General features: G+C 43.8%; 1 protein-coding gene across 1 annotated transcript; it reads right to left on the bottom strand.

The window, feature by feature from the left end:
- Positions 1 to 6,390: 6,390 nt before the first annotated feature.
- Positions 6,391 to 24,252, bottom strand: bnc1 (basonuclin zinc finger protein 1). Its single transcript, XM_068577084.1, has 5 exons — positions 23,919 to 24,252; positions 15,150 to 15,252; positions 14,194 to 14,429; positions 10,593 to 12,682; positions 6,391 to 9,587 (listed from the first exon to the last, which is right to left on the bottom strand). The coding sequence occupies exons 1-5, from the start codon at positions 23,931 to 23,933 to the stop codon at positions 8,762 to 8,764; spliced, it is 3,270 nt and encodes a 1,089-aa protein (XP_068433185.1). The 5' UTR covers positions 23,934 to 24,252; the 3' UTR covers positions 6,391 to 8,761.
- Positions 24,253 to 24,453: the final 201 nt, after the last annotated feature.

The following is a 24,453-nucleotide window of genomic DNA, read 5'->3' as shown; positions in this document are numbered from 1 at the left end:
CAAACGTATATGAAATATCATATGACCTTATTAATGATCACAGTGTTGACAACTACACAATATAAAACACACATAAACGTCTTTGTGTGTGTGTGTTTGTGTGTGTGTGTTTGTGTGTCTGTTTGTGTGTGTTTGTGTATGTGTTTGTTTGTTTGTGTATGTGTTTGTTTGTTTGTGTGTGTGTATGTGTGTCTGTGTGTCTGTGTGTGTGAGACAAACAGACAGAGAGACAGAAGTCATCTGTGTTGTGTGTGCGTGTGTAAGTGTCTGCGTGTCTGTTAAACTGCACTAACGAGAACACCTGTGGGTCGTTAGATCAAAGGTTGCCATGGTGATGACTTCAAAGGGACTTCCTTACGCTGAGCTTAATAGACCTAAATGCTGTGGAACTCCTTTCAAACTATTTTTAAAAAATGGTACTTTAAAAGCCACTATTGCTTCGATATCGCATATTGAGCGTTAGGAAGACCTGATGAACAGATACTGTGACTGGCGAGTCTGTACGATAAAACATGTGTCTGTACGGGCGATTTACAAATCAGGTACGAGCTTCAGGGGAGACGTGGCTTTGGAGGGAGATTTAACATGGCGGCGGATGGCAGAGCGAGGTGGACTTTCTCTCACATTCAGTCCGATTTCAAGACGTCTGAGTCTGTTGGATTCCTATCGACCGCAGTTTATGACAGAAGACAAGATTTCCAACGTTTCTATCCAACAATGGTGTATGAAGAGTGAACATTGTGGGAGTAAAGACAAAATACGTTTTATTTTTTTAACAGTTTCTGTCGCTTCTTCTCACTCTGTTAATTGGCGCGCCACCCTCTACGAACGTTTCGTGAAATTTTTTTTATGTTTTTTGCATTTTTCGGGAAAACGTACGGGCGAATCTCTTAGAAAAGTCATACCTCACGATTCCCGCGCAAACCGCACGTTTCGATGTAATTTTTGCGCATGTGCTGGCAACGCTCTGGGAGGAGTAGTGGTTTGACTATAAGAAGAATAATAATAATAATAATAAGCCCGCAGGAGAACATGAAGTGTGCTTCCAGCATGGGGTCTCTGACCCCATGCGGCTGAAGCCACACTTAATAATAATAATAAGCCCGCAGGAGAACATGAAGTGTGCTTCCAGCATGGGGTCTCTGACCCCATGCGGCTGAAGCCACACTTAACTACAAAAACTTACAAAATACAGTAAAATCCAATTTTCTGTGTACGAATGTGTTTGAAAACTATTAACTGTTAATAAATCTTTAAACAAACACTTAGCTGCAGTTCACACTTTGAGATAAAATCACATATGTTTGTGTTGCTGGTGAAGTTAAAGGAGCTTAAGAGCAGAACTCACAAGATCTTCTATAGATGGAAAAGTACCGTTTTTTAAATTATTATTATTATTAATAAAAAGTAATAAAATAACACTTTGGATTTTATCAACACAAGCTGGAGAATAAAACGACATGTTTAAGAAGAGACTGATAAAGTAGTAAAAGTACCTCAAGCACTTGTAGTTACCACTAGTATTCAGTTTATATTTTTTAACTCTAATTTACCTAATCACATGTTATTTCATATGATTTGGGTTTTTACTTTATTCGGATAGGGGCTTATTTCTTGGATCTAACAAGACTGGAAGTTAAACAGTCAGATCGTCAGTGTTACTCATCACAGTGAGTCTGGTCTGCTACACAACTCAAGCAGTGTCTCCATCAGAACCATGAATCCAGAGTCCAGCAAAGAGTGACTCAGTGAATGTAGTCTGGACTCTGTGGAGGAGAGTCATGGTTTCAGAGACTCTGTTGAAGGACAGGACACCTGCCACGTGGTCCAGGTACACTCCTACTGTGGAGGGTTCAGGAGCTGAAGTGCTGAGTAAGTGATCACCATGCATTACGGTATAATTATCACAATGTAATACCCATAACTTCCTGTAAGCCACTGCTACTGCCACATTCCTGCTCACCTCCACCTCCCAGTAACAACGGCCAGTCAGCCATGGCACACAATGCCTGTTATACATTATTATATATGTTCCATGTCACTTCAGCCTGACTCCTCTGTCCTCCTGCCCAGTCTCTCCTTCCTTTTGCTTTCACTGCTTTTACTCCTCTTCCCTTTTTTTTTTTCCCTCCCTCGGCCTGCTGAGTAATTTGCGAGAACAAAAGTCATCTGCTGTCCATCTGGTCGCTGTACCAGGCGGTAATACCCCCTCATATTCCTCTGCTTCCCAAGCTCCCGTGGACAATCCATTCTCTCCCCCCTCTTCTCTGCCGTATCCTCTAGTTCTGCGACGACCCACCCCATCCCCCCTCTCGCTGGCCTGAGAGGTGGGATCCGGTGTCAGTGCCCCAGAAAGACCCCTCTCTCTGGAACATGTGGGGGATCAGAAGCAGTGTTTTTCAGAGGGCTCAGTTTCACTGTTTGAGATTCTCACAGTAGCGTGCACGTATCCGTTGCCTCCCAGGTGCTGGCTCACAGCAAATCTAACTTTCAGCTGATGTTTTCTCATGGAAAGCATGAGAATCTTTTGACTCACGTCTATATTTTCCCGGCGAGATTAATAATGACGGTGGTTTACGTCACACTGGGCAGTGTCACACACGCGTTTAAACCGTCGTGATAACATTGTGGGCAGCTCTGGAGCTGAGATTTGGGAACATGGTTACATTGTTTTATTATTGAAGCAACACTTGTCTTCTTTTTTTATTTCCACCGGATCAATGGACCGTGTGTATTGTGAAATCCGTTAGACTCCGCAGAAACTAAAGACTGTGCAGGTTCCCCTCGGCGGTACAGAGACTTTTAACCTTCAGTCTCATCGTTGTCAGGTAACCGCAGGCAGCCATTTTCCAGTAAAGAAGAGCGTCCAATACGTATCAGCTTGTTAGAACTTTGTATCAATTCGAGTCATCATTAAGTTCTGGCTTGAAGATAATGACTCGTATTGATAAGAAAATCCACGAAGATCAAGAACAACTCCACTATGTTCCACAGCTAGTCTCTAAATGTGTGCGTGTGTGTGTGTGTGTGTGTGTGTGTGTGTGTGTGTGTGTGTGTGTGTGTGTGTGTGTCTGCTGCTGGCTGCTGAGCAGGAAAAAAAAAATACTCCACAAGATTGTTTTTCTGTTTATTAATCCTTCACATGAAAACAAAAGGAAACTAAGTACACAACAAACAAGACAAAGTATCTCAGAGCAGATGACGATTAGGGCCACATGTGAACAAATTATTTGAGCGAATAAAGACAGAATTCTGACTGTAAACAAAAAACTCAAATCCATTTTTCACATGTGGCTCTAATCCTCCCCTGTAGATACAGCAGTTGTGGTTGGTCTGTAAAAGCTCCCAGGGAGAATATCGGGCTTTTGAAGCCAATTAGACATATTGGTAACATAGTAGAATTATAACCGTCCCTTGATGGGGGCCCAAAAGTTCTTTTTTTCCCATACTTTTAAGTTTGGAGAGAGACATCTGTAAATCAGCTGAATCGTTGTGTTGTTGGTTGTTGAGCTAAATCTACTTCCCAGTACAAACACTTAAAGCTCACGGAAATAGTCCTAAAACAAGGAAAGGAGTTAGTTAGCATTTGAACATTTTTGATTCCTTTGTCTCGGGTTTTGATGCGATGCCTGAAATAAAGATGTGGTTACAATATTGCTTTACAACATAAAATACAAGCAGTAAATATCCCACTTTTTAAATTTTTTTTAAGGTTTTTTATTAAAATAAGTGTCGAAATGAGTCTACAAAAGCTGTCCCACTGACTGGTCCACAGCAGTCATGTGACCGGGGTGTCGGTGAGCTGCCTGTACGTTAGCTTATTACTTTGCCGATTTCATTTAGGCTTCAGAAAGTGGTGTTAATTTGTGAGCAAGTATCAACATTCTGCTTATTTTCTGCGATTTTCCAAACTCCAATGAGAAAATCTCAATGGCTTCTGGTTTGCCAAATAACATTTACTAACACCGGTTTCCAACCTTTTCACCCCTCTGGCTGCTCATGTTCCTGCCGTCCGACTTCTTGTTCGTGATGTCGCAGTGTTCTGAGATCTCATAAATTAATACAATACATGATATAAATACTACAATGCATGGCCAGAAGGAGAAGGTCCAGCAATTTACTTCTTTGCTAAACTGGTGCCGGGTCCTGATCTAGCTGTGCGTAATTATTATTGCCGATTGACAAAATGTTTTTTTTATGTCCCATTTACATAAACAGAGCTCTACTTGTGCTACATTCCCTCTAATTAACACATTTTTGCATCCAAATGAGACTTAAAATATCTTTCTTCTTCACCTGAATTCAGCGTATTTTCATTTTACCTGTAAAATATACCGTACATAATCTCTATCTTACAGTACATTGCTCGTAATGACAGCACCAGGTGAAGCCAAAACATCTCAGCATGTGTTCAGTCGCACCAAAAAGTCAATTCTGTAAAGACGTCAGCTGTAACCTACCAACGTACACACTGACAGTGTGAGAAGTGTTGCTGTGTGTTTCAACTTTACCATTTTTACCACTGAACACTTTCTGAAAGTGTTCCACTGCTTCTTAAAAATAGCCATAAAGATGCAAGTTGTTCCAGAAACAGATACTGTGTGGAGGAAGCTGAGCAAGTGCTCCACCTCTACAGATCAACCAGGTTCTCTGCTGAATATTGTCGCCTACATACAGCACACAGGAAGGGACTGAAATAACCCATTGTGCCCTCTTCGAGTGGTACTAGATTTCTGCAACGTGCCAGGGAAAAAGGAAGGGGGCCACTTGTCAGAACTGGGTTTTTCAGCTCCAAAGTGATGAGGAACAGCTCTGCAGGCTCACTAATGTACAGTAAATGTGATGGGTGGGTTGAATTGTTGAGTTATGCAATGCTTTCAGCCCTGCTGTAATGGTGCAATACTTTGGCATGTTGCGTAACGGATTTGCCCTCCTCGCTCGTTCAATGTGGGCCCAATGATACTTCCACTGTCCCCGGTCCATTTCCATACATGCCCTTTCACTTTGCATAGCAGTACTACTGCGATTAATTCACCTCTTCAATCTTTCAGAGAGCTTCTTTTTTTTGTGTCGGGAGTGTAGTGTAAAATGCCATTTTGGAGCGATGCAAAATTTTCGTGAACCGCTGAATGTGACTTCTCATCTCAATGGCTCTTTCCGTGTTATCGTGACAAAAGAAAGGGGGACAGGCATTCAAATAGAATCAGAACACTATTTACACGCTGTGCCCGTGTGTCGACATGTCTGTGTTTGTGTCTCCAAGCTAGTTTGGTTTGGTTTCCCAATCTGTGCAGGGTTGCATTGAAGGGGTCAAGCATGAGTGTGGGGGTTACCTGAGCGCAGGTATTCCGTGGACCACACCCCTCCTCAGCCATGTCAACAAGGAGCGATCGCAAGATAACTTCTAATCGCGGGTCCTGCCTCACGAGCCCTTTGCACTCAGCCACTCCACTAAATACTACTTTTTCATGTGAAATATTGCTTTGAACTTGGGAATTTGTCCTGTTGCGTATTTAATGCTTTAAATTCAGCCATGATGGAGCTTTCTCCAAACGAGCTTCAACTCATTGGATTTTCTCATTCCCTTTAAAGTGAACCCAAATTGCAAAAAAAGCACATTTTTTTACTTACCCCTGTTATTTCAGGACAACTGTGACTTAGTGGTTAGCATGCCTGTCTTTCAATCAGAGGATCGGTGGTTCGATCCCCTGCTCCACTAGTCCACATTGATGTGTCCTTAAGCAAGACACTTAACCCCAATTCCTCCCAGTTGCTGTGTCTAGTTTATAGAGCAAAAATGTAAGCCGCTTTGTATGAAATTGTCAATTAAATGTAATGTAACTCTCGCACTGTATCCAGTTTATGATATCGGGACTATTTAAGTCATTTTAATAAACATTCACCCCAGGAGAAGCCCGTTGACAAATTGTTTACGTGGCGCTCATCCGAGTTGTGAGCAACACAGTCTTCCCATTCACCTCCATGGCAGAAATCTTAGAAACTAATCTTTGAAAAATACAAACCTAAACTATCTGATGGTTCGACTTAAAAGAGTCGAATGAAAAAAAAAAACACGTGTTAATTTGGGTGCGATCATCCTATGAGAAATGTTGTTTTGGTTTCGTGTCTTTTTGGGATGATATGTTAAGAGGAATATGTCTGCAGTAAAGTCTGTCTGTATTCTCCCAGCAGTGCATTGCTTTATGTGCCTGTGAGATGCTCACGAGTGCTGCTCCGCCTAACACTGAGTTTTACAAGGACTCGAGGGAGTCGGCCGGGATCAGATGATATTGCTGTGGAGACGAGCGCGGCGACGATCCTCCTCTTTTCTTGTTTAGCGTCGGTGTATAAAAACACGTTTCAAACATGTGCAAACATATGGCTTTTTATTTAATTGGAATGAATATTGTCACATTAAATCAAAGGAAATATGAACACCTATCAACATATGTCGGCTTTACTCCGTTTTTTTTTTTCTTCTTTTTTTTTCAAACAAATCCAAACAACAAACAAATGGGATCTTAAATCTGCTGCATTGCATTTAAATACAGAATGAAAAAAGAAATATGCAGAATGCAGAGCAAAACCAGAACAATACACTGTGGTGAAATAATCAGACAATGTACAACATAAGGGACCTCATGCTAGAACATTGTTGTATTCTTAACTTAACTTTCTCTTAGTTGTTTTCGTGCTAGCGTGCCATGTCAGATTCAACAAATGGTCCTAGTTCTGATAACTGTCAATGACCAGCACACACATGATCAATGCTCCTTGTGCATAAATGAGCCATGAAAATTGCATATCAGCATATTAAACGGCCCAATAATACCACATAAAGCTCCACGTCCTGCCCCATATGTCCTATATTGAAGTCCTGCTTTCAGACATCCATAAAGGAAAGTCCATAATTCTTTATCAGCGTAATTAATCAGCATCAGTAGCGGAATTAAGGGACCTGCCGAAGCCGTGGGACGGGGAAAAATAGCAAGAGCTGTTAACGCCTTGTCACCTGAGGGTCGTGCTGCCAATGACATACAGAAGAAATGGTTCCACGTGAAAAATGTATCATTACACCAAGGTAATCCACGACTGCAATGGGAGGCGTATTAATATTTGAGGTCATTTTGCAGTTTGAGATCTTCCGGTTGAAATTGTAGCGTAGCATCAACAGCCATTTTAAAGGAATAGTGACTGCACTTCAATTATAAATTGAAGTGCAGTAAATAGGAACATGATTGGGTCAATATAATTATGTGTACATTTTTGAACATTTATTAAACTCTAAATGGGTTCAAATTATTGAATTATCCATGAGAAAGCAAAGTAATCGCACTTGGCCCCTGCTGCAGGTCACAAAAATGTGTTCTTACCAAAGAGAAAATTTGAAATACGAGACAGTTGTTAAATGTGGCAAGTTCTCCCCATAAGTCTGTTCATACGAGTGGCTCTTGCATGAGGTCCACTGTACTTGTTCATCCATTAAAAAATAGAATAAAATGAAAAGAAAAACAAGTAATGTTAGAGGTGAAATTAGCCTTTTTTTATACAGTATATTTTTTGGTTTCTTTCAGATAACAAATTACTCTATTCACAGAATATACAGGTCAATAAACATTTTGTTTACCACTTTTTTTGGGGCGTGCTCACATGTGGGGCCATTATTATAATTTTTTATTTGTTAATATTATTTCTCAGTGTTTGACTCATTCACAGTACATGCTTCTACCCTCCAGACACAGCAGATGTCCCGCTTATAGTCCAGACAGTCAAGATACTGCAAGCAACCGCACAAACAATACAAGAGCAATGCCTTAATCAAGTCTAGTCCCATGAGCAGATTTCTTTACAAAAAACACCATCAAAATCATTATATACCATGATCAATCAAAAGCTGTTCTTTTTTTGTTTTATTTTGGTGAATTTTATTGTATTTTACAACAGAGCCTCCCCCTGAATACTGCTGTTAATCACAAAAAAGATGAAAGAAGACTGGGTGGCCCCATTTAATACTGCATACCCCTCACACATTATGAAGGGGTTTCTATACACACCTGTGGACTGAAAAAATCTTTGGTCAACATTAGCAGTATGCAACAACCAGAACAGTAAGGACAAGATCATATATAACACCATACAATAACTTATTGGTCAAGCTCACAACACTATAGCTTTTCAACAAAGACTATTTTTCAAAACACATTGTCCAAATGAACGAAAGGACACATGTAGAGGTTACTTCACTACTGCTTTTGATCAATACAACAAAAACACGAGAGAAAAAGAACTCTTATGATACAGTTTCATGGCTCAACTCTCACTTGGACAACACAAAGACAAATTCAGGTCATACAAACAAATCTTTTTAAGTTCTACAGTGGGCTGTAAGGCAAACCAAATGCAAAAGAATCATTGAGACTCCTTAAGGTTGCATCTCTTACCATTGATAATGAATTTACTTACGACGTCTATGCTCCGATTACTCTTTACATGTTGATGTGGAAACACAAACGTAACTTTTCCCTCAAAACATAACAGTAGATACAAAAACAAGTTGTATTTGCTGCGGCAAATTAACTCCTTTATTGTACTTTATTTTGTTCTCTCCTTTTCCCCAAAGTATCATAAGAGGATATACACGGTATGGAATTTAAAAAGTGCTAATTGGTGAGCCTTCTTTAGGTGCCCAAAAACATCAACAACAACAAAAAGACAATTAGAACGAAGGAAATCAGTCATGTCGGCTTAGTAGCGCAAGTCCCTACTCCGGGTCCATCGTGGAACCTGAGCTAACAGCTAGGTTCCTGTGAAGGTTTGGGTTTTGGCTGTGCCTGTTTCTGCTTCGCACAGAAGAGAAGGATGTATCGCAGCCAGGGACTTTACACTTGTGAAGTAGTCGCAAATGGACAGTTTTGTAATGGGCCCTGAATGTGCCCTTGTTGCTGTAGACCTTTTGACAGACGTGGCAGGTTATCGGAGACCCACCCCCACCTCCCTGAAGTCCGCCTTGCCCTGCCCCAATGCAGCCCTGGGTTCTCTCTCCCGCGAGTACCAACTCCTCGCCCCCAGGTCTTCCCATGCCGATCCCATCGCAGCTTTCATCACTGTCCTCCATGTGGAGCACCTCCTCGTCCTCTTCAACCCCTTCCTCACTCGCGGCTCCATCTGAGTCCCAGGACGAGCGAACACTGCCACTGCCGCGAGGTGGGGCAGAGGAGGAGGTGCTCAGGTCCAGGACTGCACCATCCTCCCCACTTCCACCACCAGCTTCTCCTACTCCTCCTCCTCCTCCCCCTCCCCCTAATCCCTCCATGTCTGCAAAAGGAGATGCCTCTGCACTGTTTGGTGCAGTAGACACTTTGCTCATCGGGAAGACCAGGCCCATGCGATTATGTCCTCGGAAGATGACGGAAGTCTGGCTGGTTGGGTCTCGATGGGGTAGATCTCTGTCCCGCTGGTCTTGGTAGTAGTCCAGGGCAACCGGGTCTCTGTCTCGACAGTGGGATGAGGGCAAGTATAGGGTATTGGCTGGGCTGAATGAGTCTTTGGTCAGCAGCTTGTGGTGCAGGTTCAAATTTGCGCTGTGTCTGTAGATACAAAAATAATTAAATGTATTATGCACTACATGGTGAATGCCTTTAATCTCACATTGCTCAAAATACCGTAAACATTCTTATTGTGATTTTCAGCCGACCCTGACCGTGGCCATGTCCTCAGTAAAATGCCAAAGCAATAGAAAAATGCAATAATTTCTCCTTTCAGACATCCCAATGATGATTAGGTCAGCAGTTTTTTCACATTTCTCCCATTCCCACCTATGTATATTGTTTACAGAGGAAGTGTTAAGAAAATAAACATTAACATGAAAGAATGTCAGTCAGTAAATATTGGCTTTCTGTTAAACAATGTAAATTAGTGTGAATCACTCTCTGCTCTCACTCTCCCCTTATAAATGCACTCTCTTAAAACTGCTAATACTTGGCACTGACCTTGGTAAATTGGACAGTTATTGCAAGAAGGTCTGTATAGAAAAAGTCCAATTTTGGACAAAATATCTGTAATATTTCTGTATTATTTGTGCAGGTTTAGCGTCCGAAAAAGCCCCACAATCCTGAGGGTCTGCATATATACGGGCGTGTTCACACATGTGAGGACTGCACATACTGTGTGCGTGTAAAGCCTTAATACATTTTGTTTGCATGCAGACATCTGCACAGAGTCTGCCCATATCCTGTGTCGACAGGTGCCACGTTTTCCTGCCGCACACATATTGCAGCTGCATGAATGACTATGACTTCAGGGCCCAAGAGTCTGCCAATTCTCTTCTAAACAAACTAGAGCAGCGGATTTTAGTACGTCCTGCCTGCCAGAACATTTAAGTATTTCAGCTGCACATGTTAGAGAAACACTGATCTGATGCTATACTACTGATGGACATATAGGGTTTCTGCTAAGGGACACTGTGAATGAGCTAAACAGAAACAAATTTAAGTTGGGATATGATATTTTCCCCCCTTGGAAACAAGGTTTAAATTTGTCCCATATCCTGCTAACCTGTACTCGAACAACAGCAAAACATGAGTGCCTCTCACCTGTCTCGACTCCTGCGGGAGGGGAAGGCGGCGTTGCAGCCGTCCACTGTGCACATGTGCATCTCTTTCAGGTGGACATTTTGGTAGTGCATTTTGACACTGTAGGGGTTCTTAAAGGTCTTACTGCAGATCTCACAGTGGTGTGGCAGGTCAGCGTTGGGGTCGAGGTGAGACAAGCCTAATTCGCCGTAGTCATCTACACAGCCCACCGATCCCTCTCTCTCTCGGTCCGTGAGGTGGAGAGCGCCCCCGTTAGTCAGCTTGTGCTCGCCGCCATCCCATCTGAGTGCTGCGATCTTGTCAGCTGCATGCTGAGAGTTTGCATGCTCCCTGTCCTCCCTTTCTTCATTGCCGTTGGGTTCCTGATAGAGTAAGTTGTCGTCACAGTGATTCTCCATCAGTCTGTCCCCGAATGTGGAAGATGCAGAGGTGATGACCCCTGGTTCAGCTGGCCTTGGCTCATCATCTTTCTCCTCCCTCGCTGTCATTTCTCTATCTAAAGTTTGGTCCAACAGATGCTTGGCGCCCTCCCTTTCCTTCTCTTCGCCAGTGTAAGCTCCTCTCGCCTCCCTCTCCTCCCCAGCTTGTCCTGCGCACATATGCCCTTCTGTTGGGATTCCGTCAGACTCTTCCTGGTCCCTGCCCTGAAAAGGAGCCTCGTCCTCGGAGCTGCTTCCCTTATCCATCTGCTCATCTCGCTCCACCACCTCCTTCTCTATCTTTATTGGCATGCTTGACTTCCGAGACTTTTTCTTTGGTATGGGGTCTGTCATGTAGGATTCAGGGGCTGTGATGGGTTTGATGGGTACAGAGGAGGATAACAGAGGGAGGGAGGGCAGTGTTCCCGGGGTGTTGGCAAGCTCTGCGGGGGTTACCAGGCTGCGGTAGAAAGGCAAGACTGGCTGTACTGTTTTTAGGTTAGGGAAGAGGATGCCACTCTGGCCCATGCTGGGGAAGGAGCTGTTGTGGAGTTTAGAGCCAGTGTCCACATGGCTCACCATGTAGCTGGGCACTGACTTATGGCTTTCTGCAGAGCAGATGGGGATGGGGGTTCCATATTCAGGCCTCTTCTCTTCTGGAGAGCCCTCATCACCAGACGAGCTGCCCCGGATGTCTTTGTCCCGGTTGTTACGGTTCATAGGCATGTGTAGCCGTGGGTTTGGGTTGGCACTATGGCGATTGCGACTCCGCAGCGAGCTGAAAACCATGTTGCAGCCATCGATGGTACACTTGTGCTTAATCTTCAGATGCACTGCATTGTAGTGGATTTTTAGTGTGCCTTTGTCGTAAAATGTCTTCTCACAGGCGTTGCAGTACACTCGACCTTTCTTCAGAGAGCATCCTCCCCCACCGCCTGCTGAGACCCCTCCACCGCCGCTCCCATTCCTGTCCAGGGAGCGCAGCTTGCTCTCAGGGGACATCTGTGTTATGTCCGAGCTCATGGAGGGCGTGCACGGAGTCGAGGGTCCATCCGAGTAGTTGTCACTGGCGGAGAAGTCTTCTGCCTCTATCTTCGTGGTGGCGGAGAGGCAGTCCATCGGCCTGTCTCCGCTTCGGTCGAGGTCAGCAGTGAATGAGACGGCGCTGGAACCTAGCAGGCTGCTCTCAGGAGGATGTGAAAGAGGGAGGGAGTTATCCCTCCCTAGACCATCGCAACTTTGATCATCTCGTCTCTGACTCTGCTGCTCCATTGACCCACGGCACGGCTGCTTATGTTGCTGATGCTGCGGCGCTCCTGCCGGTGAGCCCAGAAATGGTGCGGGAACAGAGCCCAGCAGCTGGAAGGGCAGCATGAAGGCCATGCTGTTGACAAAGTTCTCAAAGTGGTGCATGCTACTGCTGCTCAGCTTATCGACTTTGGAAGTAGAGAGGTTGGCAGCAGTGCGTGGGGTGTTGCGCTCAATGAAAGTGCGTATATCAGAGTTGGTGCGGGTGCTTGGAACCAACACCGCCTGGCCCTCCTTGTCCTGCAGAGCCATCAACTCCACTATGGACTTGGTCTCGCCAAAGCGCAAGAACTGCTGCAGAGTGGCGATCTCCTCCTCGAACGTCATGATGGCCCACCGGTCCAGCACCTTCCCGGCTACATCCTGCAAACAGGGCAAGAAGGAACAAGAAGAACGGCACGGTACGGGGGAGGTAGGCGAGGATATGAAATAGATTGAGAAGGAGAGGGGAAATGAGAAAAAAGAGAAGGGAGAGAGAGAGAGAGAGAGAGAGAGCAATTCCATCATTAGCATTATAAGTGCCAGTTGGGTTGCTCATACATATTCACAGAGTGGGTTAGATGACACACCCTATGAAGCAGACTGGCAGGGCAGCTAAATAAAGGAATCAGATTGAGTGCTAATAAAAGCGGGCAGTGCAGAACCCTGAGAACCCTCATTACACAGACACCCGGTGTTTCATCTTGCAGGTCATTTCTCTTCATTTAAATCATGTGGATTTACTTAAAACTGATAGGGAACACACACACACATCCGGGTGAGAACGTGCATTCAGGCATATTTGCCAACACGTACCGAGTCCCAAAGGCGCGCAAATAAATAAGTCACACAAACACACACTCACACACACACAAATATAGACACTAAAGTAAGGGCGTGGTGATCAGAGGGCGGCTCAGATTGATCAAGTGGGTCCTCTCTCTCTTAGCCCAGCAGTAATCACATGTGAGTTTGGGTGTCTTTGAAAGTGAAGAGCGGCTTCGTGCCGTAACCGTGATTAATATTTCATCACAGAGCATTCATTGGGCGCCTGTCGAGGATTCTGACTCTACGTTCGCCATTAGATGAGCTAACATGAATTAAACGCAGCCCAACTTGAATACTTGATGATGTGCTAATCGAAGCGAGAGCTCGCGCTGACACAGTGCCTGCAGCCCAGGCCTTGGCTCCGGCTTGAGAGGAAAAGCTGAAGCAAAAGACATAATATTTACAAATCTACCCGGCACAGTCGGGAGACCTCCCCGAGCTGGTTTGTACCTCAGCAACAAGCAGGCATCATCAGCAGGGTACCGAGAGAGTTCATGGCATTGGTCGCTACATCCCATCCCTCCTCTCTCCCGTCTTCAGCCATGCTTTCCTGACCCTTCTTCTCCCTCCTCCTCCCACGTCTTCCTCAGAAATTCCCTCTCCCTTCATAGACTCTCGCTCACTTACACTCCGAGTTTTAGCCTCCAGGCTGTTTTTAAAGGCTTTTCCACCCCGAAAATAATTACGCTACATACTACGTCTGGAATTGTTTTAATATTTAAAGGAAGAGTACGGAAATAGTTTGCCTCCCTTCTGAGATTCAGATGAAGAGGTTGATATCAATCTTATGGCTGTGTGTTAGAAACAGAGCTGGGGTCACGTGGTGTTAAACTAGCATAGCATTATGACTGGAGGCAGAGTGGTAACAGCTCGCCTGACTGGCCAAAGTTCAAAAACAGGCCTACCAACACCTTCGAGCTATTGTACAAGGTGGATATAAAAACCACACACAATAAACAGGAACGTTTGAACAACAATTTGTGATTTTTCTGAAACCTACGATGATTGAGCTACTATCAGAACTGTCACACACACACAAAAAAAAAGTATTCGTCCTCACTGCTTACCTGGAGGACGTATCCACGTATGTAGTCCTGCAGCGTCCAGTCGAGCGCGTTGAGGATCTGTATGACCTCCTCCTGCTTGAGTACAGAGAACAGGCGGTCCAGGAGGATCTTGAGGCGGATGGGGATGGCCTGGGTGCCGTACAGCATCAGGCTGCAGATATCGAACACCACGTTGGAGTGCACAATCTCCACCTGGCTGCTCTGGTACATGTGGTGGACCTTCAGTTTACTCAGGGCTAGAATACACAGATCAGATTGAACTGAGTTAGATTTAATGAACGGTCCCTGGGCTGAGCAAAGAGAAACAACAGGTTTTAAAAAGGTTGAAAAGGATAAAACAAGTATATATATATATATATATATATATATATATATATATATATATATATATATATATATATATATATATATATATATATAATTTATCAATGTTGTAAAACTGAATAATAAAAATAAACAAACAAAACAAAACCTATATATAATAATAATAATAATAATGCAATTTATTTAAAAAAATATATAAAAAAATATAAAAATATAAATATATAAAATATAAGAATACTGTGAGAACAATAGATAATAAATAGGATAAAAAGAAATACACCAAAGCTGTGTTACTGAATAACGTTTGAAATGCTTCTATATCTTCATGATAATCAAGTTCACTGTGAATAATCCAAGGAACACATTGTGGACAGTTTTCATGTAATCACTTCATTTAAAACAGTCTTTAGGTACACCACTAACATTATGTTATCCTTAATGGGAACTACATTTTTTTTTCTAAAAAATAAGTTAATGTGTTTTTGAAAAGGCAAAAGACTTTGGAAACAATACAATGAAAACCCTTCAAATATCAGTGGTGCTTTACAAAATATGTATTTTTATCTGAAATACACATACAAGTCATGAAAATAGCCTCAGCTGAATGTCTTGGCAGTACCAGTCTCTCTCACCGTGTGCTACCCAGCCATGCTTGCAGTTTTCACACTGCCTCCTCTTCAGCTTCCCAGGCTTGAAGCTGTCACAGTTACAGTTCACCAAAGTGCAGCAGATAGCCTGTCAACACAAATAAAAATACAGTTTATCCTCTTCATTTAATGAACACACACACATAGACAAAGAATATCCTGTTCTTACAACACAGAGTACGATCCTCCATTTTTAAATTTCAGAATTTGATCACCATACTATGCCTGCTATCTTCTGTTTTTCTTCTTCCAATACTTTTATAAAGCAGCAGATGCTTCTGATATATGAATTATTCAAACACACATCAAGACACACATTCTTTTGTTTTGGGGCCTTGAGTAGGAGCTGGCAACTGTTTCCAAAAAGGTTAAAGTTCTATTTCGAAAATGCTGTTTTCATTTTGCTGTTTTTTTTTCCAATCCAAAAGTATAATATTTCCACGTGGCCACAATTGTACGCATCCAAGGACTGCAGCAAAAGAGCAATAATAGAGAATGTGCCCTGTCATTCCATCCTTCTGTGACCGTGCAGGCGAGAAGAGAAGAGTGTGTGTGCGGCTGCAGCTCATCCTACACAGCTCCATGAAAAATGTACAACCGTCAAGTGGCCCGGAGAAAACGAAAGAAAGAGCTTAGTCGCCTCGAGTAATTTCGGTCTCCCTTTGTGTATCACTCATTGCCTTGTTTCCTTTGTGATGGCAGCAGTGGCACAGGTGCGTGTGTGTGTGTGTGTGTGTGTGTGTGTGTGTGTGTGTGTGTGTGTGTCTGTGTCGGTTGTGCTGCAGGGCAGGCCCTAACTACAGTCGACCTAACGAAAGGTCTTGGACACACCTGGACCACCGAAAGCCTCACAATCAATCAATGCCTAAGGCCGAGACACACACCCACCCACACACACACACACACACACACACACACACACACACACACATAGGTCAGAGGACTCTGTCCATTAGCTCATCTGCTAATGGGTTTTATCTTTTCAGGATAAACATGCAAAAACAGCAGAGTAAGTGGACAGACACACAGAGACTCTAAGTGAGGAGTGAACGGCAGTAATGAGTCAAGTTTTCTGTGTAGCTGCTGACTTAGCAGCGGAGAGGTCTCCAGCACACTGGTACACACTAAATAATGTCTCTGCCTTGGACAAAATAATATCATAATTTACGCACCAGGAACTGAGTGTAAAGCATCATCAGATTTAAGATCAAAGCCGGTGTTGTTAGCGCTACATACTGAAAAACCTTGGAGTGGCCGCGCTACAGCACCTCCCTCCCTCTGCATCTATAATGCATGATCAGTGGGGTTTTAGTATACATGAGCGGCATGCTTAGCTCCTCGCTGGAGCTCACTCCCTTCTCCAGAAGTGCGGGTGGGTGGATGGGTACGGGACCTCCTCCTCCTCCTCCTCCTCATCCAGTCAGCCGCTTGGCTCGGCGCTCGAGGCTGGGCTCGTCCTTGAGATCTGGGATCGCGTTATTTCACCTTAAAATAACCTCCCATCATTAGGACAGATAAACTGACCCAGAGATGAAGGCGGAGGCAGCAACCTGGCCTTGAGACCCGGCCGCGGCAGCTCCAGCCTTCAGTCCCGTGACATCCGTTTGCTTTTTTCTCTACCGGCCCTCTCTGTCAGTTTCATCTCCGGCTGGCTGGCTCAGTGGTGAGGTGTCAACAACAAAAAAAAGAAAAGAAAAGGGGGGAAAAAAAAGAGTCTTTTTGCTCATCTCTCTGCGACATAATCCCATCATTACAGAGTACCAAGAACCAACATGGCCCAATTAGGCTAATCCCACCCCACTGTGGGTCCTCCTGCTGCTCGCCCCAATATACATCTCAATCAGGTGCCCCCTGCTTGCTCACCAGCCTGTAACACACACACACGCACACACACACAGATACACATACACGCACACACACACACACACATTCCTGTGCACTGTGCTATTGGTCGTTTATCTTAATTAGCAATTCATTTCATGAGTTTCTGAGAAGAAGAAGAAGAAGAAGAAGAAGAAGAAGAAGAAGAAGAAGAAGAAGAAGAAGAAGAAGAAGAAGAAGAAGAAGAAGAAGAAGGTGACCGCCCCTCCCCTCCATCTCTTTCTCTTTTCTGTTGTCACAACAAAGCCGCGGCTGTTCGCACGCATCACTGAAGTCGACGACAAGACGACTAATTGCACAAAATGATGCTGCGGGGGTCAGTGAAGCCCGAGCTAACGCGGCGTCGCTTTTTCTTTGTGTCAGTGATGTTTAACAGTGAGGCCGCACATGGACCCCGCCACCTCGACACACACCTCCAGTACATCACACGCCTCTAATTAGCTTTGCATTACATATCACATGTTGTTGAATAGACGACAAATGGTGTGTAACACAGTGAGAGGGTCATGAAAATATAAAGACGTGTGTTCGATAGTCGTGGGATTGGAACAAAAAAATAGTTTTATAAGTTTAAACACCTCTTTCTACTATAACAAATGAGCATGATGCATATTCCAGGAGAGTTAGCTCCAATTCAGCCTGCACGCTTACGTTAATTCCTGTGTGAGCGAGCAGTGATGATGGAAGGCAACCAGATGGGTGTATTAACATTCCTATTAACTCAGAGCGTCGCTGTCTGCGTGAAAGCGTACTCAGTCTGCTTGTTTATGTCTTGATTGTGGACACAGTCTATTTGTTGAAGTTAAAGGCGTACTGTACGCTCAGAGAGGCTGAGGAGAGATGGAGAGATGGAGGTCATGACGGGGGGTTAAAGAGAGAGAAGGCGAGGTTAAGGAAAGAGGTGAAGAAGGCAGAGACGACATTAAAATGCAATCTGCACACCGTGCAGGCCGGATCCCGAGTGTGCATGTACACGTGTGTATTTACCACCTAAAAACAGCTCGACACGTCTGTGATGTTTGTGTTGTAATTAGTGAACCTGTCGACATTTTATCCATATAGCAAATGTAACAGTTCCAATTAATTAGTGCACTCTATAACAAAGGGAGGCAACCTGTGGCACATCAGCATCTACTCAATATCTTGCACACAAGCTGAGGAATAGTGTTGGATATCAATTCAAACCAGATTTTTTTTTTTAAGGGAGCGATTTATCTTCTTTCATATTTATTCTCACGATGACCTGCCCGGGATGTTCCTCATTGCCAGCGTCACAGTTCATCTTGTGAGAAGACAGCAATGTGTTACATGATTTCCTAAGTAAAGAGGTACAAACCAACCACCAGCGTTAACATGTTGTACTACATTTTTATGCACAAGCGCCTCCATCATTTCAAGTGTTAATGTAACTAAATTAATGCAATTTTATCGTTGAAGTGGCCTCTCATCCGCACGCCAAATGACGTCTCTCTCAGCTATTGGTTCGTTGGTCGACCTGTTATTTCACAGCAGCGAAGACCCGTCCTCCTTGACCTCTGATTGGTTAGTTAGAACAAGACCCGGGTTATTGATCTCAACTCCCATGCAGGGTGTTTTCAGAAGGATAACAGCCTTATTGTGTAGCGCTCACATAGATACCATCACATTGTCCTGGTTATGGGAGAAGAATGCTTTTTTAAAATTTAAAACGATGCACTGCACGTTGCATATATCAATGGAATGAAACCTTCATGATGATGTGATATTGATACAATTTTAAAATTGCCATTCATATCACAAAGGTTGACCCCCTGATCCATGTGGTGACCTTCAAGATATAGGATGGCACGCGTATAATATAGAAAGAAAGTCTGGTTGCAGTGGAACATTATCTTCATTTCCCAACACCACACACACACACACACCAAAGAAAAATAAATACTTCTTTCTGGCTCTCAAAATAAAATTGTATGTCTACGCTTCCGAGACTCGGGAGAAGCAAACAGCTGCTCGGACGGAGACGGTCCCGGGACGGACGGGAGACTTTTTGGCTTTCATGCGTTGGAAAAGCTAATCAATTAGCGGCAACCCGGCATGAACTGACACCGAATGGAGAAACAAGCGGCGCTGGTGCCAAAGAGAGTGAATAACAACAGGGTGATCCGCCGCTCCGAGGAAGAGGGGAGACCGACGGCGGCCAAGTGAGAGCCGAGCAGATCACATTTTACTAGCAGCCATGAATCACTTTACGAGGGAATTATGGCGCAAGGGGAATAAAGGAAGTGAGCGTTTTTCCTTGATGGGGGAAATATAAATGTGGTGCATTTATGGCTCACTTTTTAAACGAATTAAACACATTTTATTGAAAACTTCCACAGTATGTATGCTCACATAACATGAAGGGGAAGACGACTTTCTCCAAAGGCAACACTCTTAAAGGGTTCAGGATTCTTCTGTAACGAATGGATTTTTAGTCACATTTACAACATTTTTGGGGAAAAAATACTTCTAGCTGGTGTTTATTCCTCTCCCAATTTAGCAACCTTGACAAAGCATTAGTTTATGATTTTTTGACCACACACAAAACAATTATTTTCCACTAGAAGGGTTGCTTTATTAGAAGGTTAGCGCTGTCAGTCCATCCACTGAGTTGTAAAACAGAATCAAGAAAAAAGAAAAGGGAGAATTGGCTTATTATTTTCTGTTCTATTTGGATATCAAGTCAGTTAATTATTGGTTCAGATTTGTAAATGTTGTTCAAATGAAAAGAAGCGATAAAAAAAAGTCAGATTGTGCTGTGGGAACTTGTGATGGACACTCTCTCTGTTTTTGAAATGACAGATGGATTCACTGTAATAAAAAAAATCTTCAGATGAATTGATAATTCAAAAAATCTCATTACTGATTATATATTTGCAGATTTTTTTTTTAAAGTAACTTCTTTTTTTTTTTTTATCCATTTAACTTTTCACTTTTTAGGCATTATAAAGGAAATCACATATTATAGCAGTTCAAGCTAAACCAGTGTTGGAGTGCAAATAAGAAAATATTGAACAATTTAGCACATGAAACACACACACACACACACACACACGCACAAAGACACACACAGACACACACAGAGGAAGTAAATAGCTTACCCCAGCCAGAACACACAGAAAACACTCAGGAATTTAGTGGGAGGGCGGTGTTCCTGGTAACACTCAGATATCCTTCTAATAACGACGACTTCCACCAATAAAAAGCAGCTCAGCCCCAAAACTGTGGCTGCATTGACTACACCTGGCCCCACAGGCTTTGTGTGTGTGTGTGTGTGTGTGTGTGTGTGTGTGTGTGTGTGTGTGTGTGTGTGTGTGTGTGTGTGTGTGTGTGCTGTGCAGTGCGAGCAAAAAGCACAGTCATGAATAAATCACGCCTTGGACCGAGTTGTGTATGTGACAGCGAGGTAGTAAAATGTTAATTGATGACAAGTGTTAGTTAAAGCGAGGTTACGATACATGAGCCGCTCAGCGGGCGGCGTGATCCGGCCTCGGCTCCTGATTTAATGTCACTCCGCCAAGAAAGAGGAAGTGCTTTCAACATACAGCCCCGGTGTTCCACCCAAAGATTACATTATAAAACTCCATCGTGCCATGTGCTTCATTTACTCGTTTTAAAAATTAAAAAAAAGACTTCAACAAATAAAATCACGAGTTCCTTTAACTTTGACTTGAAAAGGAGAAGACAAAACCTGCGAGTACAAGCAGTGACAGGCTGTGTTTGAGCCTATTAAGAGTCCACAGACAGCGCGAACAACTCATTATTACAAACTCATCCGCCAGTCAATCACAAGAAAGCTCACACACACACACACACACACACACACACACACACACACACACACACACACACACACACACACACACACACACACGCGCATTCCAACGCTGATGCAGACAAAAAAAGTAACACATCTTTACCTGAACATCCATGAGCAAAGGGCTGGCTAAAGCGAAAAATCTTTAAAGACAATGAGCTTGTGGTGGGGAGAGAGGGTGTGTGTGTCTGTGTGTGTGTGTGCGTGTGTGTGTGTGTGTGTGTGTGTGTGTGTGTGTGTGTGTATGTGTGTGTGGAAGGGGGGTTTTTGGAAAGGGAGTGTTTGGCTCAGAGAGGGAGTAAATGAGGGGAACATGTTAGTACACTGAGTCTAAGAGAGTTTGGCTCCCAGCTACGCTCTGATTAATATCAGATCTCCCCTCTCTCTCTCTCTCTCTCTCTCTCTCTCTCTCTCTCTCTCTCTCTCTCTCTCTCTCTCTCTCTCTCTCTCTCTCTCTCTCTCTCTCTCTCCCTCTCTCCGTTTGCCTCTTGACAATCTTGTCACATCTGGCTGACAAATCCTCACAAGCCTTTTGGTGGCAACGCAGAGCAGACGCAAGGGGTGACTGCTGCGTGTGTGTGTGTGTGTGTGCGTGCGCGTGTGTGTGTGTGTGTGTGTGTGTGTGTGTGTGTGTGTGTGTGTGTGTATGTGGAGTTTGGGGGTGTTAAAGGGGGACGGTTGGGGCCAGGAGGGGCTTCACAGCTCGAGGAGACGCTGAAGGGGGTAAAAGGCTGGATCAGATACAAACACTCTGAGCCCCCTCCACACACACACACACACACGCACACACACGCACACACACACACCATCCTCTCACGGATGGACCATCATGAACCTAATGAAGCTGACGAGGCTGGCAGGCTACAGTAGCCACCGCTAACACACTCACACACACACACACACACACACACAATCACTCACACACATAATCACACACAGCGGCGTGCAACGAACAGGGGCCCTGCGCGTCGTTTTCTGTATGTGTGTGTGTGTGTGTGTGTGTGTGTGTGTGTGTGTGTGTGTGCATGTGTGTGTGTGTGTGTGCGTGTGTGTGTGTGCCCCGGGCCCTGCAGCACTAAAGGAGAAATGAGAGACGCCCACAGAAAGAGTCGGAGGTAGACAGAAGGAAACAAACGAGAGAAAGAGGGAGACAAGAGGAGTAAAGAGATAGGACATTAGTTTGTTAAAGCCGCAGAGGGCCACTCTACTCACATTTCTGTCTCACACACACGCGCACACAGACACACACACAAATAAACCCAAATCACTTTGGTGGATTGTTGGAGTAATGGCCTCTCACACAATAAAAAGGCAACCTGTTAGAGGAAGACAGAAACACACCTCACAACTAAAATGATGGATCATAATTCAAGAAGTGCTTTTTTTTTTTAGGATTCTATTTATTTGTTATTATTATGATATAATTATTATTATTGTATCCAAATTATATTAGTAAAATCACAGCTGATTAAATACCAAACTGAATTCATTACGCTTTGCGATATTTACGGTCAATTTGAAAATATTTGTTGTTTTAAAACGTTTAGTTATTTTACATACCTTAAACTACTGATGAAATAGGAAATAATTACAACAATAACTGAGCTGTATGAATATGTTTTTTTTTTTTAAATTCAGTATAGTTCTGGTTATTGTAAGAATGAAAATAGATAAGCTGATAAATGAACGCGTCGTCTCTCACATTTGTTTTAATACACAACGAAAACGTGGGGACACAATTCATTAATAAATAAGCGAGTAAGTAACCGTGATTGCCCTTTTCGATTAGTTGCGACTGCAGCTTTGGTGATCACATAATAATATCTGCTCCTCATTTGCTTCATTCAGTAATCGTCTCATATTGTTGTCGAAGCCTCCGACGGAGAATAAACCGCTGTTGTTTCTCCTCCAGCTGTTTAGCACTGGTTACAGACACACACACACACACACACGCACACACACACACACACGCTGTACACACGCAGGCATGGGGAGTGTGTTGCCGTTACCGACACCACCACCAAACACTCAGCTCAGCTAATTGTTGTGTTAAGGCTGCGATGAAACATTAGGCTGCTCTTGAATCACATTCCTGTGATAGGTTGCTGCCTCCAGGAGCCTCCGGGAGCCTGTTGGAGGCTCCAAAACTACAGATGGACGGGTTGGGATGGAGGCCCAGGTGAGGGCATGAAGGCATGGTCCTCTCTCACGGGAGATTTTTTGTCTTTTAAGTGATGTTCAGGATGAAGTATAAACGGACATGTCACATAACATGAAACTAAAACATGATCAAGTCAATGTAGGATCCACAGGAATGAAACAAATTAAAGGACTAAAGAATCGTTCCCCCACATGAGAGACTGTTGTTGTTTTTGGGGAGTCGTCTCTGGATTCGGGGGGAAGGCACTTGAGGACAATCTCGGTCCTCGCTGACCAGCGACAACGCGCTCCGTCCAGATTCATTTAAACTCACCGAGGAGCAAAGAAATGAGCAAAAACGACGGCTCTTGGAAAACTTTGAAGAAAACTGACAGTTTCAAGTCATCCTGTCATCATGTTCACTCGTTCTTTGATAACTTAGTTCTTCTTTTAAATTAAAAAAAAAATGTAAATGTTACACTATTTTATTCAGACAAAGTTTTTGAAACAATTCAAATCTGGAAACTTTTGAAAAAAAAAAATTCATTAAAGAGGTATTCAGGAAAAAAAAAAGTATGGCTTTACTGAAACTCAGATACATAAGCACTAATATCCAAAAATGTCCAATGCCACCCAGCTGTATACATCAGTTTATAACACCCTAAAGATACAGACACACACACACAGAATACATGTGGAAACGCAGCGCTCTAAATCTGCATTTCCTGTCAAAGTGGCCGAGGTACATGTAATCCTGAAACAACCCAAAAACATGAACATTTCCCCTAAAAGTCTGCTCCCCTTCCGCCTGTCACTCTGATCCGCGTAAACTCCCTCCAGTTTGTCTTGGTTAAACACATCCGTGTGAGTGAAAAGCAGCGGAGAGCCGTCTCCCTTACCTCGGCCATTGTCATTTAGTCGGATGTTTCCAAGGATACCGTGGAGTTTGCCATTCCCCGCGAGTCCCACAAAACAACTGCCTCCAACTCTCCCGTCCGCGCAGATACTAACGCAAAAGAGCCATCACACCCAGCAGCATCTCCTTCAACAGCACAGACACACATGTACTCTGTCTTCTCACACACACACACACACACACACACGCACGCACGCACGCTCACGCTGAGCCACCAAAAAAAAAAAGAGAAGTAGTAGTCACTGTGCTTTTACTCTCGTTGGACAGATGCAGACACACACAGACACACACACACACACGCGCTCCTCCTCTGCTTTCTCTCCTCTAATGTTGCCGTGGACTGGCTCTAAACTACTCAAGATGTTCAGTGTGTGTGTGTGTGTGTGTGTGTGTGTGTGTGTGTGTGTTGAAACTGGGCACAGGGGATTGGAATGAGATCCTCCCACTCGGCATTCTCACCTCAGGAGCTGCCTGCTCCCTCCCTAGCCTGCACACACACACACACACACACACACATG

This window comes from Clinocottus analis, unplaced genomic scaffold (genome assembly GCF_023055335.1).
Source record: "Clinocottus analis isolate CAN_PGR_092001 unplaced genomic scaffold, fCliAna1.0.p SCAF_1, whole genome shotgun sequence".
In the NCBI taxonomy this organism is placed as follows: domain Eukaryota; kingdom Metazoa; phylum Chordata; class Actinopteri; order Perciformes; family Cottidae; genus Clinocottus; species Clinocottus analis.
Note: the sequence above shows the minus strand (reverse complement) of the source record. Positions and strands in the feature narration are given on the sequence as shown.

Excerpts from the sequence above, each read along its gene's own strand:
- bnc1 (XM_068577084.1), bottom strand. Across the intron at positions 14,430-15,149 it reads GCATGGCTGGGTAGCACACG|CCCTGAGTAAACTGAAGGTC; the intron begins GTGAGAGAGACT and ends TGTGTATTCTAG. Across the intron at positions 12,683-14,193 it reads TACGTGGATACGTCCTCCAG|GATGTAGCCGGGAAGGTGCT; the intron begins GTAAGCAGTGAG and ends CCCTGTTTGCAG.